General features: G+C 39.7%; 2 protein-coding genes across 8 annotated transcripts; both read right to left on the reverse strand.

Annotated features, from left to right (window-relative positions):
- Nucleotides 1-329: 329 nt before the first annotated feature.
- Nucleotides 330-9315, reverse strand: u2af2a (U2 small nuclear RNA auxiliary factor 2a). Of its 6 annotated transcripts, none has more exons than XM_029504033.1 (12): nucleotides 8738-9315; nucleotides 7741-7882; nucleotides 5856-5891; nucleotides 5426-5529; nucleotides 5094-5245; nucleotides 4844-4960; nucleotides 4600-4738; nucleotides 4379-4458; nucleotides 3878-4000; nucleotides 3160-3246; nucleotides 2451-2699; nucleotides 330-2325 (listed from the first exon to the last, which is right to left on the reverse strand). In XM_029504033.1, the coding sequence occupies exons 1-12, from the start codon at nucleotides 8784-8786 to the stop codon at nucleotides 2191-2193; spliced, it is 1413 nt and encodes a 470-aa protein (XP_029359893.1). In that variant the 5' UTR covers nucleotides 8787-9315; the 3' UTR covers nucleotides 330-2190. The 6 variants fall into 6 exon arrangements, with proteins under 6 accessions (XP_029359893.1, XP_029359892.1, XP_029359897.1 ...); XM_029504032.1 differs by having other exon boundaries at nucleotides 4582-4738; XM_029504037.1 differs by lacking the exon at nucleotides 5856-5891 and adding an exon at nucleotides 6652-6693 and having other exon boundaries at nucleotides 7741-7875; nucleotides 8734-8786.
- Nucleotides 9316-10180: 865 nt separating this feature from the next.
- LOC115044803 (coiled-coil domain-containing protein 106-like) lies at nucleotides 10181-15427 on the reverse strand. Of its 2 annotated transcripts, none has more exons than XM_029504073.1 (8): nucleotides 14738-15427; nucleotides 13744-13909; nucleotides 13557-13655; nucleotides 13228-13449; nucleotides 13074-13130; nucleotides 12677-12961; nucleotides 12416-12583; nucleotides 10181-12323 (listed from the first exon to the last, which is right to left on the reverse strand). In XM_029504073.1, exons 2-8 carry the CDS (start codon nucleotides 13811-13813, stop codon nucleotides 12007-12009), a joined length of 1218 nt encoding a protein of 405 aa, XP_029359933.1. In that variant the 5' UTR covers nucleotides 13814-13909; nucleotides 14738-15427; the 3' UTR covers nucleotides 10181-12006. The 2 variants fall into 2 exon arrangements, with proteins under 2 accessions (XP_029359933.1, XP_029359932.1); XM_029504072.1 differs by lacking the exon at nucleotides 14738-15427 and adding an exon at nucleotides 14301-14700.
- Nucleotides 15428-15502: the final 75 nt, after the last annotated feature.

The raw sequence follows: 15502 nt of genomic DNA on the forward strand, positions 1-15502 counted from the left end.
TATATACAACTATACATAGTTGATCTTCCAGGATTGGCCAAATACCCAGAAAAAAGGTGGGAAGGAATGCGTGACTATGCAATCAGTTTCTTAACCGTAATCTCCACTATCTGAGAACACAGAGCCACTTGTTAGACCATCCAAGGTCTGTATATCAATCCAGGCTCCAGTAATATTTACAAAAAACTGCAGCTGTGTGACTGTCCGAGTGTTTCAATACCTCAAGATTTAATGCAGCATCAGATCTAGGCCTCACAGTGATTGCTGACCCTGACCCTCTCTTTCACGTGGTGGTTGTGCATATCAAAGGAAGCAAAAAAGAAAAGACCTCATGTAAATTCAGTTTTTAATCAACATTTGAAAACAAATTGGACAAATGAAACTGTTTCTGCTTTTATAAACTAGATGCTTTTAGGTTTTAAATCATTTAAGAAATCACATTTATTTTTCAGAGAAAAAAAAAGAAATTAAATGACACAGTGACACTGAAAAAGCAGATTTTCAGAAAGTAAGGAGTAACATTTCAAAAGTGTTATCACTGACACAACCTCTCTTCAACGCCATCTTAAGCAACCCAAAGTATCAAATGAAAGCAGAGTTTCAAGCCCATACAGTGTGAACATGTGGTCCTCAAAGAAACAAGGGTAGAAGATGAGGGAAATTAGAGAGTGGCAAATTTTTTAGGTTCATGCAATTTCAAATCTTTAGACAGGTACCTCTTAGATTTCATGAAAATCCCCCAAAGGTGAAGAGTAAAATGATGACATCTGCACAGTAAAAGTTATTTGTTGATTTTTTTGTCAGAAAGCCATTGCAGTGTTCAGGTTACTTTTTTCTTCAGTGTGGAAGTTATTCCTTATCAATTTATCAGCCTGGGAGTAGTTGTGTTGTGTAATTTTTAATTCACTGTAGCACAACATGAGTCATGAGAATCAGTAACACATTTATTTGGTCTTGTAAAAGAGGTTGAGATGCCTGCAAAAAAAAAAAAAATCCAGGAGGAGCCTACAAATCTTACATGCTGAATCTGCAGGGAAATGATGAAGAACAATAACTCCAAATGCAAGGCTAAAGCACAAGACTGACATTTATGAACAGAGACATCACTGATATAGGGGCAAGCCAAATTTCCTTCCTCAGCAAATTGAACTGGAATAACATTAAGGCTTTTTGGTAAGGAAAAGATAAATCCCCCATTGGAAACCAATCTCTTTGCTTCTCCCGGTCTTTCTTTGTTTATTTCCTCTTTAATAAATTCAAGACTCAACTGATGTGACACAACAATCTCACCTGTTAAAAGCTGTGCAGAAAGATGGGCGTGAAAAGGTTACAGTAAATAAAAAAAAACAGAACTGAATTGGTATAGATGAAAATGCTCTTTTCTGCAGTTCATGTTATTCTGTAGGCTGAATACAAGGCGATATCACAGCTCAAATAAGATTAGCTACACACAGTATCAGAACAATTACAGTTGACATTCAGATAGAGTCCAACCAGACAACAGATTCTCTAACAATCATCCTGAGGGGGGCAGTAGTTGGATGAAAATGAGGGAACCTGAAGTAAAAGCCCAAACATAGAAAAAAGTCTGCCCTTGGCTTTCTAATGATGGCAAACACAGCTACAGCACATCTACATTAGATGGTCAAACAAAAATGGGTCTTCATCTCCCCCACATTTCCCTTTCACAAATAAACACTCCCATCTTCTCCACCCAGTCACAATAGTCCAGTTAGTTCCATACTGCAACTCTTTTCTAATGTACTTAAAACAGGCTACCTCCATTTAAATACAAAGCTTAAAGCGTGGCACCCCCCTCCCACCCATGACATCCCTGTCTCACAAAGTATAAAAACTGTTGACCCAACCCTGGACCTATTATTACACACATTTCTCAAAAATTTTTTGATACCCCCCCCACCCAGCTACACCCTCACCAACCCAACCTAGCCCCCATGATGGACTGAATAGAAACCCTCCCCAGTTTTCTCCTGTCCAAATTCCAAATATCCTTTTTAACTGATTTTGTGTAGATTTCAAATGAAAAAACTCGATGTCACCAAAGCCATTTGTCAAATGCTTAATATTTTCAGGTCTACCTGAAAAGTAGCTCTACCAAATCAATCAGTGGGCTGATTTGGAAATAGACGGTATACACCCACCCACACCCCAACCCCCTTCATGCCTGCTCTACCAGAAGTCCCGGCGGTGGTAAGCGTCTGGATCGCAGTATTTGGTCACCACCACCCTGTTGGCAAACTTCCTTCCTGTCAGCCCCTGCATGGCCTTCTGGGAGTCAAAAACTGATGTGAACTCCACAAAGATCTACAGAGTGATAAAAAAGTTGAATAATCATTATCACTTTAAAAATTATTATTTCACGTCTTGATATTTACATTTTTATATGATATATTATTTTGTTTGCATGAATAGAATAAAACTGTTCTAACCTTGCCAGTCCCAGGCACTTCCAGGCCGTCCACAGGTCGAGGTATCTCAATGCTCTTGACTTGGCCGTACTTGCTGCACTCATCCCTGACATCCTCCACAATCTCCTCATACTCCTCATCATCCAGTAGCTCCTCGGGGGCCACCATGTTCATCAGACACAGTACTTCAGTGGGCAGACCTCCCATCTGAGTCACTGAGCTGTTCAGACCTGGCACCTGCAGCGTCACTGGGGTCTGGTTCATGCTTGTCTGAAAGGATAGTTTGCATTTAGCATAAGGTCTTCCCCAGCCCCCCCAAAAAAGTCTCATAACTACACTTATTCAGAGCATTACAAACTCATTCTTTCACCTGTTATCAAAAATTAAACCAAGATGGTGTACTATATTTTGGAAGCCACCAAGATGAAATACTGAAGTTGAGTGACTTTGCACAGTGTTGTGCTTACAGTTCATGACATGAGACCACGCACAAAACTGGCCGTTTGCTCACTGGTTGCATATTAGTCAATACCTTATACGTATGCCAAATCTTTGCATTAAAAATGCAGCTACCTTTACTGGAAATGAACTTGTCAGTCTGTTTACAGTAGCACATAAATTGCTACACAAGATCTGAAAAGCAGTTTGTCTTTATCCTTTTGAGAAAATCTAAAAGTGCATTGAGCCTCCCACCACCCTGCTGTCATTTGTCCAGCCCCTGGACACTCACCAGAGTGGCGTTCTTGGATCCCACACTGGCTCTTTGGACCAGTAGCTTCTTGTCTCCAAGCTGCATGCCGTTCAGTCCAGCAATAGCCTGTAATGATATCAAGCTTTTAAAACATACTTTCAAAATTTTGTGAAAGTTTTATTTGGCTTTGCAGCAATGTGTCACCAATTCAGCCTTGTTGTTTTACACATCCACCAACAAGCCAATTTGTAGAAAATACGGTCATTTTTATTGACAACTGACTATTTGGATTTGGAAATCACATCACCACTTAAGCCAATGAGACATAGGTATTAAATTGTGTGATTAAAAATCGTATGATCAGCTATCCCCATAAGGTCATGGTACCCTTGACGTTAACCTGTCAAAGTCTAATCAGTCTAATCACCATTTGCAACACAATGGCTCGACTAAGCTGTCCTACATTGAAAGCTGTAAAATGCAGCCTTCTCTTTCTTGGGCAGAAGGATCCAAGTGGTGAATCCTTCTTCCCTCAACCTATCTGAAGATTTCAACAGAATGCTGATCTGACTCTACTGCATGTACAAGAAAAAAACAAAACAAAACACAACTTCAGGGTATTGGTGAGATGTTACATGAATAAGAATGGTACCAATAGATTGAAGCACGGAAAACCTTAAAATAAAATGTCTCTGCTCTGGTTGCACAGTGATAAATTAATATCATGTTAACATGATTCTTTTGTTGCACTGATTACCTGGTCATTAAGGTTGACATCAACATATTCACAGAAGGCATATCCTTTAGATAAGCCTGTGGCACTGTCCTTCACCAGGTTGAAGGCCTTCAGGGGGCCAAATGATGTCAACAGCTCCTTAACCTGAGAGACAGGAAACAGAAAAGTCACTGAAAGCTCAATTTTTTTTTGTTTTGTTTTTTAAAACATCCACTGACTCCATAATCCCAAGACATAAATAAGATGAGTATTGCCCTAGATGACAGCTCCATTACCTTTCCTTCAATGATTAATTTCTGATTTTTCTGTGTATGTATGCTGTGTATACTGCTACATGAAGCAGGGTATCACCCAACAACATTAACACAGTATACTTCCAATTTGCTTAGCAGTGATCAATACAGAATCACAGACTAGGTAACTGGGTAGTTAATATTGTTTTCGAAGGGAGTTTGTGCGGTTACGTTGTGGTATATTAGCTGTACGTTTTAAGGCAAATCTGTTGAATGCAAAAATACTGACCTGGTCATCATTCAGGTAGTTGGGCAAGCCACCAATGAAAAGCTTGTGAGCAGAGTCAGGCACCACTGTGGACACCACTCCTACAAGAGAAACAAAGACAAGAAGCACACACATAAGTAGAAAAGCACAGAACACAAGCCCCCAATAGAGGGCGGATTACTGATTGATTATGAATTATGCAACAAGTACTTAGAGTTAAAAACCATTAATTGTCTGTGTACCAGGCACATATACACTGGGGTTCTCGCTCATGCCCGGCAGGGGCTGGTAATCATGGGGACGGCGAATCTTGAGGCTCTGGCCTTGAAAGATGATACCATCAAAGGCCATGGCCTGAGTTGTTTCATCCACTGAACGGAACTACACAAAAAAAATAAATGTAAATAAATTTAAACTGGTTCTTGAAACAAAGATTGATACTCCCAGGGAGAACAAATTGCATGTTTGTGAGGGAAATTTTCTCACCTCAAGGAAGGCAAAATTCTTATCCTGGTTGATCTGTACTGCTAAGACAGGGTTTCCAGGGGCCTGAGTAAGACCACCCAAACGCATCTGGGCATTGAAGAAGTCCATCATGGATTCCTACAGATAACAGAGAAAAGTTTCGATTTTTTTTTTTTACTATTACTGAAATTCCTAATAAGAAAAAAATGAAGCACAGTCCAACATGCTCATAACCCAGAACTGAAACAGCAAGCACTGTCCTGTTCCTCACCTCTGTGATACCAAAGGGAATATTGCCCACATAGAGTCGGCGGGCCTGCCGGGTCATCTGGCTGCCCACTACAGGTACGGGGGTGGGAGTAACAGCCAGGCCGTCTGGTGTCATAGTCGGCAGGAGAGCTGTGGCTGGGATCTGGCCTGCAGCTGGAGAGCAAAGATTCAATAATCTAATTAAGTTTATCTTTTTTACTTTAACCATTTACTGCAGTCAGGTAAGCTTGCTAACTACTGATGCACAATGCTAATTGTGTTATGTTATACTCTGAAGGCAAGAACATTTTTTAAAAATAGATCTAAGAAGAAAAAAAGACAGGAGATTGTTACCTTGCATGGCTTTGTACTGCATTGGAGTGATGTGCTCGAAACCAGGTGGGGGGACATCCCAGTACTTCTTCACCTTCTTCTTCTTCTCACGGTGTGGAGAACGGCTATTGTGGGAAGAAAAGACAGGTAAAACAAAAACAGAATGATCAATACACCAATGGGTAGACTTTTTGGGCTCAGGAGTAAAATGTGATATCTGATAGGGAGACAAATCTTTCAAAATATCAAAATATTCAATGCAAAATCTATCAACTTTGGGGGGGGGCATTCAAATCATTATAAAACTGATATCAGGAAAGGGAAATATTAAATAGAAAACCCAATCCAGGGCGATGGCTACACAATGAGGCAATAGTACTTGATTTGGTCAACTGATTGGCAGTTGTTGCAATAATGCACAAACCAGCTTTGTGTTAGTTTGCTGTATTACCTTCCAGCATTGTCCTGGGGGTAGCTGGATGGTGAGCTGAAATGACATTGGAAGGGTTTCACATTTCTCTTAAAATCATGACATTCACCAAAATTTCCACTATTTCTATTTCCACAGAAATAGAACCCAAATTTCTACAATCCTTGTTTGATACCCAAAAAAAAAAAAAAAAAAAAAAAAACACAACCCAAAAAACAATAAGGAACCCTGGCAACCCTTGTGTTTCTTAATCTTAATTCCATAGCAATATTATTTGAGAACAACTAATGATGCAAAGAAAGCATAATTTAAAATCTAACAAACACAGCAGCAGCAAATGGAAGGAGTCAAATTTTACACCCTCTAACCAAGGGCTCAAACTTGGAGAAACTCTGCTACTTAAAATTAGCCCTGAAAGAGAAGCAACAGCCATTCACAGGCCACAAGCAGTGGAGTTTACAAACATCACAACTATATCTTGGAAAGAATGATTTCCACACGTATCATTAGACGCCTCTAATCACATTCAAATCCAGATGGTGGGCAGTTTTCTCTGGTGGTGTTAATTTTCTGAGAGGAACTTGCACCTATATGAAACTTTCTCTGCTGCACAAGGTCTAAAGGAAATCTAACAATATAGCTAAGGCTCAGCAGACAATTACTGATGTGCTGCATGGATACATAATTTGCTGATTTTGTGGAGGAGTTCTAGGTATGAATTGTGTTTCTGGTAGAACTGGACCAAGTATTAGGGATTAATAACAGAGTCTGACTCAAACTCAACAGGCATGCTATTTTTAGAGAACACAACCCAAGCCTTATGCAGATAGCTTTACTTAAGCATTGCTTTTGTATTGTCCTGTCATACACTTCTTGTTGTTACCATGGTCACAAATTGTCTGGTTAACCTGATTATGCAGAAGACACAAACACGCATTGCCCCTTGGTAAATGACTTTGAAAAGATCAATATGCCTGATCCAAAGATCATTTTTTCAAAAATTATTTTTACAAATCTAGAACAACCCATAAGATCCCTTGAGACTCAGGTCGGGTATTTGACCTCTATTATTAACAATTCTTGAGGATGTAAGAGAAGCTGTAGCAGCTGTCAATTTGTGTATTCACAACTGTAGCCCAATGTTATGCTTGATTCGTGATTAGTACACTATCATTAGCAAAAGTGACAGAAGGCTTTGGGACAAAGAAATAAATAACATTATCCCAAATAGACTAAAAAGTCAAAATGTTCTTGAAGTAGCATGAAGAAATAATGTTTCTTTAACTAAGAGACAGCTTTCAGTAGTCCAATAAGCTCATTTATAGTCAAAATATGTTCAAGTTGGTCACATGAACATATTACAGATCTTGGTATCAGAAGTCATGTAGACAGCAGCTCTAACACTTTGGGTAATCCCTCTGGTATCCAGAATAAATTGATAGTTAGATGGCTTTATGGAGAGTTTTAGTTTGTCTGTTTCTTGTTTTTTTTTTTTTTTTTTTTATCAATCCAAATAGGTTGTTATTTCAGGTGTGCATTTGCTTGAATTTTAAATCTCCTGCCACCTAAAGTACAGCAGGTAAATCTTTGGATGCAGATATCAAGCTGAAGGCATAGTGAAGTTATGCTGGTGTGCACTGTGATATCAAACTTCAACAAGTGTCCATATTTGTGTACATTTTCTGAGCCATGGCTCAGTCCTTTAATGAACTACTTATGAAACAACCTTGCGGGTGAGGAAAATTGCTTTTTCAAATTGATGTAGTCAGAATCATTCAAATCCTTGTTGTGTGCTTGAGTGAAACATTTCCTGTTTACTTAGTGGAATATGAATTGCAAGGTCAATGAGGGGGGACATGATGATGAGATGTAGAAATTTTAAAAGCCTGGTTTTCTAATTACTAACCTGCGTCTGTGCCTGCGCTCCTTACTATCTCCACGGCGGTCCCTGCTGCGTCTATCCCTGTCTCTGCTCCTCCTTTTCCTCTCTCTGCTACGGCTGCGTGAGGAGGATCGGCGGTGGTGGCGGTTCTCTTTGTCCCTTTCAGCTGCAGAAATAGTGATAAATGACATTACAAACAAGGCATACACACACAATGGTAATTCACATAGCCTGCTAACTGAACAATAAAAATAAAAGGGATACACATCAATGACACTAGAAATATCCACGAAACTTTCCGGACAAAAACTTGTAGCTTTGAATTGTACAATGAATCGGTATATTTCCAAAATAATTTACTTTGGGCAATATTACATCTGATGTACAGTCAGAATTCTGCAACAAGCCCACAATCTTTAATCCTATCCTTTATTCAATTTAACCATATAGATAAATATGGAAAACTAGACAAAACAGGCACATAAAGTTGAGCACCAGGTTCAAGGTATTGCGTGTAAAGGCCAATCTGGGTTAAAGCCAGATTATTGTGGGATAAGGATAATAGCTACGATTGGTGACGTTTTCCAGTTTCTGAAGTCACATCTTAAGAGACAATATGTAAAAAAAAAACAACCAAACAAAAACTGGAAACAGCCACTAGTCCCATCAGCTACGAAGAAATGCTAGTTGGCCCAAATGTAAAGCCAGCTGGCACTGGCAGAAGCTCTCCCATGTCATAGGCTGCTCCTGCCAACAGGAACAATAGGACTTACTTTCACATTACTCAGCACGATAACACAATTCGTATACTGATGGAGCATTAAATTTATGGGTGGCCACAATTTCAGCTACAGCAGCTACATCGCATTGCTAAGAGTCCATCGCGAGTGCTAATAACGGTGCCTGCAGCGCTCCAGCAAATAGACATATCCATCCCTGACTGAGCTCAAGATAGGAAAAAATGCTGATTAAAAACGTCGTATTGTGTTTTCCAATGTTGGACTGAACGTGGTTCACCTACCTTGTTTGTTTTCAGAGAGCTGTCTTTCAAATTCGTCGAAGTCCGACATCTCTGTGAGCTGGAGACTGCTACTCTTTCAGAGCCTGCGTTGTTCAGTTGGCGACGGCTAGCTTAAGCTAGCGACAAAGTGAACAACACTTTTGGAAACAAAACGCCTGGCTAATGCAGCACAAGAAAGTTAGCTCTAATTGGAGGCTTACTCGACAACCGAGTTATCAAAAATTATTAACTCGCATTCGCAGGTGCGGTATTTGTTTACAGCGTAACAGGCAGAATCACTGAGAAAGAAAACGTGTTCGCATGGGTTAGCCTGCTAACGTTAGCTTGTAGCAAAGTCCAGGAGAACGGGCCTGCTGGTGTGGAGCCTCCTTAGCCAGCTAGCGAGTACGAAAACCAAATGAATGAGACTCTTTTCCAAACCAAAGGCAAAACCCGGGGGAAAAATGTCTCACGAGGCGCAGTATTTTGACTTTATAAGCCAAATATTTCTGCGTACATATGTTTTAAACCTGACGAAAACAATAAAGATTCAGTATGCCCGCTTTTTTGCTCCGTCTCCCCGGTACCCCTGACACCGGAAGTTGATGAACGTCAGATTTCCGGTGAGTAGAAAGGAACCTTTTGAGTGACACAGAAGAAAAAATAAACACATTAGAACACACAAAAAACTGGACATCGAACTAAAACTATGTCATGTATGCCAAATATATAAAATATCAAATGTCTGAAATGTCCTTAATTCCCCACAATTTAGTTGTCTCTGATCTTTGAACGATAAAGGGCATTTTTTTTTTTTTTTTTTACAAGATGGAATTTCAACATTTCGACATCCCAACATAATGTGTGGGATACAGTTCTGGCTGAAGGAACTCCCCATCTGCCACAGTTTCCCACAGACTCTGGAAGCATACCAAGAGGCTATTGGATTAATTTATGAATGTACAGTTGGACAAAAGAGCATCAATGCCCACAGCACAGTTTCCAAAAAAAATCAGATTTGCATTTAAAGTATGCAAATCCACGCAGAAATCCAGTCTAACCCACTCATGTTGTTATTATTTGTTATTATAATTATTTGATAGCCAATCAACTGTTTCGTTATTTTTTTAAGAAAAACTTCCAAGGACAGATTATTTAAATCCCCTCTATATCAGGATTTTGTGTTCTCTTCTGTTTTGGATTATTGGTCCAATAAAACAACCAATATGAATAGATCAATATTATAATCAATACCTTTTGTAATTTGGTAGTTGCTTTGAACTATTTAAGAGCTACAGCAACTTTTGTAAAAATCTGCATCACAGCATGTCCCACACATTCTGGTGGTAAGACAAAAAATTTAATGAGTAAGTGGCTGACATTTTTTCTTACATCCTTCAACTTCAACAAGCAGGACACAGATTTTAGCACAATGAGAATCCTACGGTGGATAAAATAGTACAAACAAGCAATATTTGTAGGAAATCAAAGGTTTTAATTTCTGTGTTACCAGTACAGGCTGTGATTCATATGCTTTTGCTTTCACTGCGTGCTGACTGTAGATGTTTCAATTTAAAAATTTTGTGGGAGATTTAATTTATTCATGACATTTCAGTTTCAGTATACAGTGAATTATTTGCATTATGACACATTTAATAAAAATTAGACAAGCAGATGTTTTTTTTTAAACTGCACCTTAGTGTGATTTCGCAAGGTCTGTTTAGCAGTTGAACCATACCTTACAAACAAACTTGAGTACCCGCCTCTGTTTACTTTTACAAAAATGGTCTAGTAATATATGAAAATTAACATGATTGTATTCCAATGCAACCTAATGTGTTTTGATATATGAGCTCGAATCATTTCACTGTACTAACAAAAACACCACACATTATCAATAATCAATGTCTCTGCTGCTTTGGAAATTACACATTTTCACAATTTCGCTATGGATCTGTGTACCAAAGAGCTCTTTTCACATGCATTTTGATGAAGTAATGAAAATAATGATAGAGGCTCTGTGTGCACAAGCTAACTACTTTAGCTGATGCCGTAACTCACGCTGAAAACTGATTGTATATTGAATTGCCACAATTTTTGCAGTGAACCAAAACTTATATAAATAGTATTTTTAGTAATAATCATTGTAAATGCTAAATACCATATTTTACAAAAGATTTTACTGTCACAAAGGCGATTCAAGAGCCTCAATACCAGAAGCATTTAGTGTATTTTTAGTGCAGACAATTAAAAAAGAGTTGGTTCAAGTTCTAGTAGAACAATGAAAGGCAGCAGAACTGTCAAAACTGGGCCAGACACCAAAAGGTGGACCTATAATTATGAGGCAAACACAAAAAATATCACCAACATTTGCATCTATTTCTTTGTGCCACAATTATCATCCACAGAAAAACACATTTGCATTGTATAATGTCAGCCTAGTCTTTACTATTGTCAGTTAATGGTCAAGTTTCTTTCTCTCTGAGTTATCCCTTTCTTTAAGTATGGATAAAAAGAAAGAAAAAGAGATTTCAGAACAACACCATGATTCTAATGCAGGGGATGGATGATCTCTTGCCTCAATTTCATTGAGGCAAGAGAAAATGATTTATAATGGCAATGACAAAAAATAAAAACAGAACAAAGACACATTGAGCAATATAAAGATAAAAAATGGGTGACAAAGTCTTAAAAGTATGGCAAAAGCTATGGAGTGCAAAATTTTTTCCATATTTTAAGGACTCGGTCGAAATTGCACATAAGTAGAGTGATTAAAAAAACTGCTTCACTAATAAATCACTTGGGCTTCCAGGAGCTGAAATGAATTACACAATCAATCAATCACCTCGTGAACTTTTGGCCTCAAAGTTATTCAGATGCACAGTCAAAGAATTTATTTGTTGGAATGCTAAATAAAATCTATGAGCATTCATTTATGTAGTGCAGAAGCAGTCTCCTCTCGTTCGCAAAGTTTGAATCACACAGTCAGACATTTGCTCTTAGAGACATGAGAACCATGTTCGTGTCAACAATGGTCAAGAAATTTGATTAATCCGTTCTGTATTGATAACAAAATTAAGACATGAAATGTCTGAAAAGCAAATGTCTCAAATGCAGCCCACATGGTCATATTCAGGACACTAAGTTAGTAAAATAAATCCTCATCCCACTGAATGTTTCTGTCCCTCAGATGTGATGTGGCCTGCTGCAGCAGAGCCTGTCCTATCTTCTCTTAATCACCAACTCAACTGATTATTAGAGACACTTCCCATTCCTCTGTCTGTCGCCCTTCAGTGTCTGAACCTGTAGGAGATGGGCAAGAGCAGGTTATTTTTCTTCAGTGCCTGCACCCTACTGAGTGTCTCCTCATCAAGGGCAGTGTAGCAGCGCCGGGCGTAGTCTAGTAGCTTCTCCTTCGATGGGTCAAACTCGCCTACCTCTGCCACCTTCTCTGGAGCTACAAGCAGCAACTCAGCAATGGGTGTGGTGGATGCCACCGTATTGCGGTCCACACCGTGGATTTGGAAGGCTTTGGACATATTTTTCAGACGCTGATATGTAAGCAGGATTTTCTTGTAGCGAAACAGCACCCCAGCAGCATCTTTTACTGAAGAAAGGGTATAAAAGATTTAGCTACAGCAAATGCACAACAGCTTGTAGGTGGATTTTCACACTGAAAGGTTGAATCGTGTGATGTACCTCTCTGCCGCTCTCTCGGCACTCGGAAGACTCGCCTTCTCTTTAACTGGTGTCTGTTGCTGTTGATAGTGTCTGACATTACATCTTCACCTGATATCATTTCTTCTTCCTCTAGGTAGCTGTCTTGCTCCAAGTATTCCTCAGACTCTGCCAGGAGTGAAAGGGAATCTGATAGGAAAAAACAGCCAGAGCAACTTTTATAAAACACTGATTTTTGTCAGTTTAATGATGCAAAGTTTTATGGCCTTTCATTGCTATTACCTGGACCTATGTTTGCATGGCCACTCATTTCATTCATGGATGACCTTGTAGCACTGTTGCTGTTGCCACTGGTGCTGCCGCTGGCTGTGGAACTTGGAGTACTATGGCTATGGCCTTGCAAGAGGGCCTGGGATTGTGTGGAGTTGAACAAAGCATTCATAGAAGCAATCTGATTTGTTAGTGGACTGGAGACATGGTTTTTGGAAGGCACCATAGTCGGAGGGCCAGGCCTTCTCTGGACAAACTGGCGTGAGGGGAAATGTTGTGCATCTGATTTCTGCTGCTCTGTAAGGAGAAGACATCTGCAATAATTGAGAAGCTAAATACTTAAGTTTCACAAACAATGTTATACAGAAGTACAGCCATGGCTAGGAAATGCACAAACATTTATCTTTACCAGCAGGACGATCTTCTTCTCTTCTTGATCTCCAATTGAATCGTCTGGACTCATAACCTACAGTGAGCCAAATGCCAAAGGGTTAGTTTGTTAAAATCAGCATCACTGAAATTCTTGGTGGACTTATCAGCTTGTGTCTTTCCCCTGTCCTCACCGTTACTATACTGGTTCTGACTCTGCTCCTGACCCTGGCTCTTTGTGGAAAAGATGAAGCGGTCAAGCTGGCAACGAAGGAAGTCCCTCTCCTCTTCCAGATCCTCAATCCTTTTCTGCAGCCAAGAGTTTTTCTCCAGAGAGATCTGTAGCTGGGTCCGCAGGTTGGTGATCACCATGTATGAGTTGTTGACTGGAGACGGGCCAGCTGATGTTGGTGAATCTGAGGGGGACGGATTGGATAGTTTGGACAACCGATGTGTGTTATTAGAAAACTTTGTGGGAAGCAAAAAAAAAAAAAAAGAACAAAGGATTAATCGAGATACTGACCGTCAAAATTGTGATCACTCTGATTGAAAAAGCCCTGCTGTTCAAAGTTGCTCTCCTCGTAGGGGATGGCAATTTCATAGGCATCCTCATTTTTTGGAGCTGTGAAAATAAGCACGATAAGCAAAAGTTGAGCTTAACTTCGAGGCATACTAAGTAATAAATTCAGTTTGAGCTTCTGAAATCTTACTCTGCAGGTGCAGTGAGCTCGCGTGGCTTTTGGATGTGGAGGCAGCATCTGTCCTGTTTCCGTCCTCCATCTCAGAGTCCAGACAAATGTTGGATTAGTTTGTTGGTTTAGAGAAATGTCATCAGGGTGTCCGTGTGCACTAACAGGGGCATGTCACACCGAGGCACTGCAAAGTTACAAATACACAAATATGTTTGTGATCATATTTATTGTAATGGCACAGCTCAGCGATGAGCTCTCGTAACGTGAACAGTCCTACTTTTATATTCACAGACACAGCCAGCAAACCAAAGGTACTTTTAATGTGTCTCCTCTGTCATGCACGTACAAACCGAAAGAGTTGCACGTCCCGTTTAAAATAAATATCATATAAGTTTGTAGCGGCCTGCGAGATTAGCTCCACACTATGTTAGCCTCATGTGATGTTAGCAAAAATGTAGCTGCGAATATAAAATTACAATCCTTTTCTCTCTGTACACTCAACTGTTTAATCTCGTCAGTCAGACATTAACAGGATGTCTATACCACAAATATATTCTGCAGAAATTGGTACATACCACTTTAGGTTTGTAATAACTTAATCGTGTACATGTAATAAGTCGTTATTACTCTGTCATATCTCCATTTCTCGAGTTCATCTGCTAGCTAACAAGCTAACAATAACAATTATCGCTCTTTTATTTTTTTAACGCCGCCTTGCGTCACTTCCGGATGAAATGAAATTAACGATCATCTCTATGAACTGGTCTGATTGAAAACAAGGCGCTGCGGCGGATTTGTTGGTCTGCAATTTGTGACTTAATTCAAAAGCAGTGATCCTTTTTAAAACGCACATACAATAATATATAAATATGCTTAAAAGTGTAGGTAGAGCAAATGCACATTTAGACACATTTAGAGGCTGTCAGTTGTCAGATTTTAGAAAAAAAAATAGTTTGTATAAAAAGGACTTTTTGATAATATAAGGTGCAGTGCAACAATGCGGTATTGTCACCTTGGAGCTGTGACATTATTGTGAGGATGGCAGTAGATCGCAGGACAGGTAGGACAGGTGGGGAGGTGTCAGGTTTCACCGCAGACTGCTGCTTTTCATAGAGCCCGTCCGGAAAGGTTCAAACACACGCTGTCCATTATAACATCTTTAGTTTCTGGATACTCAGCCATTTAATAACGTAAGTGTTTGGGCTCGGGGAGGGTCGTTTTTTACTAAAAATATATTCGTACATAAACGTCACTGCCTTGTCATGAGTGTGCATGGATAAAATGTTTAGCACGGGAAAGGTGTGGCACTTGTTTTGACTGTTGGAGTTACTAATGCCATGTCGGATAATTTTAAAGTTGCTTTATATAGAGTGCAAAATACCACTGGCCAAGATAACGCCTTATTTATTAATTTCAGTTGTATAAAAGGTTTCTTTTGGAGTCAAGAGATATTCGATATGAACTGAAGTCATGGAGGCAAAGTCACATTTATATAAAGAATTACTTCCCCTTTCTGTTGCAGTGCAGCTATGGCACCTAAGTATGATGGAGTGTCCCACTGTAAGCTGGCCCTGGTCTTTGCTGTCCTCATGGACCTGCTGGGGGTCATATCTCTGCTGCTGGGGGTGTTCGCCTCACTGGAGATCCAAGGACGAGACTTTGGGGATCTGCTGGTGTACTCAGGAGCTTTGCTGGTGTTACTGTCCCTGGGAGGCTGGGTCATGTGGTACAGTGGTAACATTGAGGGTCTGACCTCCAAGAAGGAGTTAGGAGGAAC

The sequence above is a fragment of the Echeneis naucrates genome, chromosome 6 (assembly GCF_900963305.1).
Source record: "Echeneis naucrates chromosome 6, fEcheNa1.1, whole genome shotgun sequence".
Classification (NCBI taxonomy): domain Eukaryota; kingdom Metazoa; phylum Chordata; class Actinopteri; order Carangiformes; family Echeneidae; genus Echeneis; species Echeneis naucrates.

Excerpts from the sequence above, each read along its gene's own strand:
- u2af2a (XM_029504032.1), bottom strand. The coding sequence starts at position 8,786 with ATGTCGGACTTCGACGAATTTGAAAGACAGCTCTCTGAAAACAAACAA. Across the intron at positions 5,892-7,740 it reads GAGCGCAGGCACAGACGCAG|CTCACCATCCAGCTACCCCC; the intron begins GTTAGTAATTAG and ends ATGTCATTTCAG. Across the intron at positions 4,739-4,843 it reads AGAATTTTGCCTTCCTTGAG|TTCCGTTCAGTGGATGAAAC; the intron begins GTGAGAAAATTT and ends TTTTTTGTGTAG.
- LOC115044803 (XM_029504073.1), bottom strand. The coding sequence starts at position 13,813 with ATGGAGGACGGAAACAGGACAGATGCTGCCTCCACATCCAAAAGCCAC. Across the intron at positions 12,584-12,676 it reads CCATGCAAACATAGGTCCAG|ATTCCCTTTCACTCCTGGCA; the intron begins GTAATAGCAATG and ends TTTTCCTATCAG. Across the intron at positions 12,324-12,415 it reads GCCGAGAGAGCGGCAGAGAG|TAAAAGATGCTGCTGGGGTG; the intron begins GTACATCACACG and ends CCCTTTCTTCAG.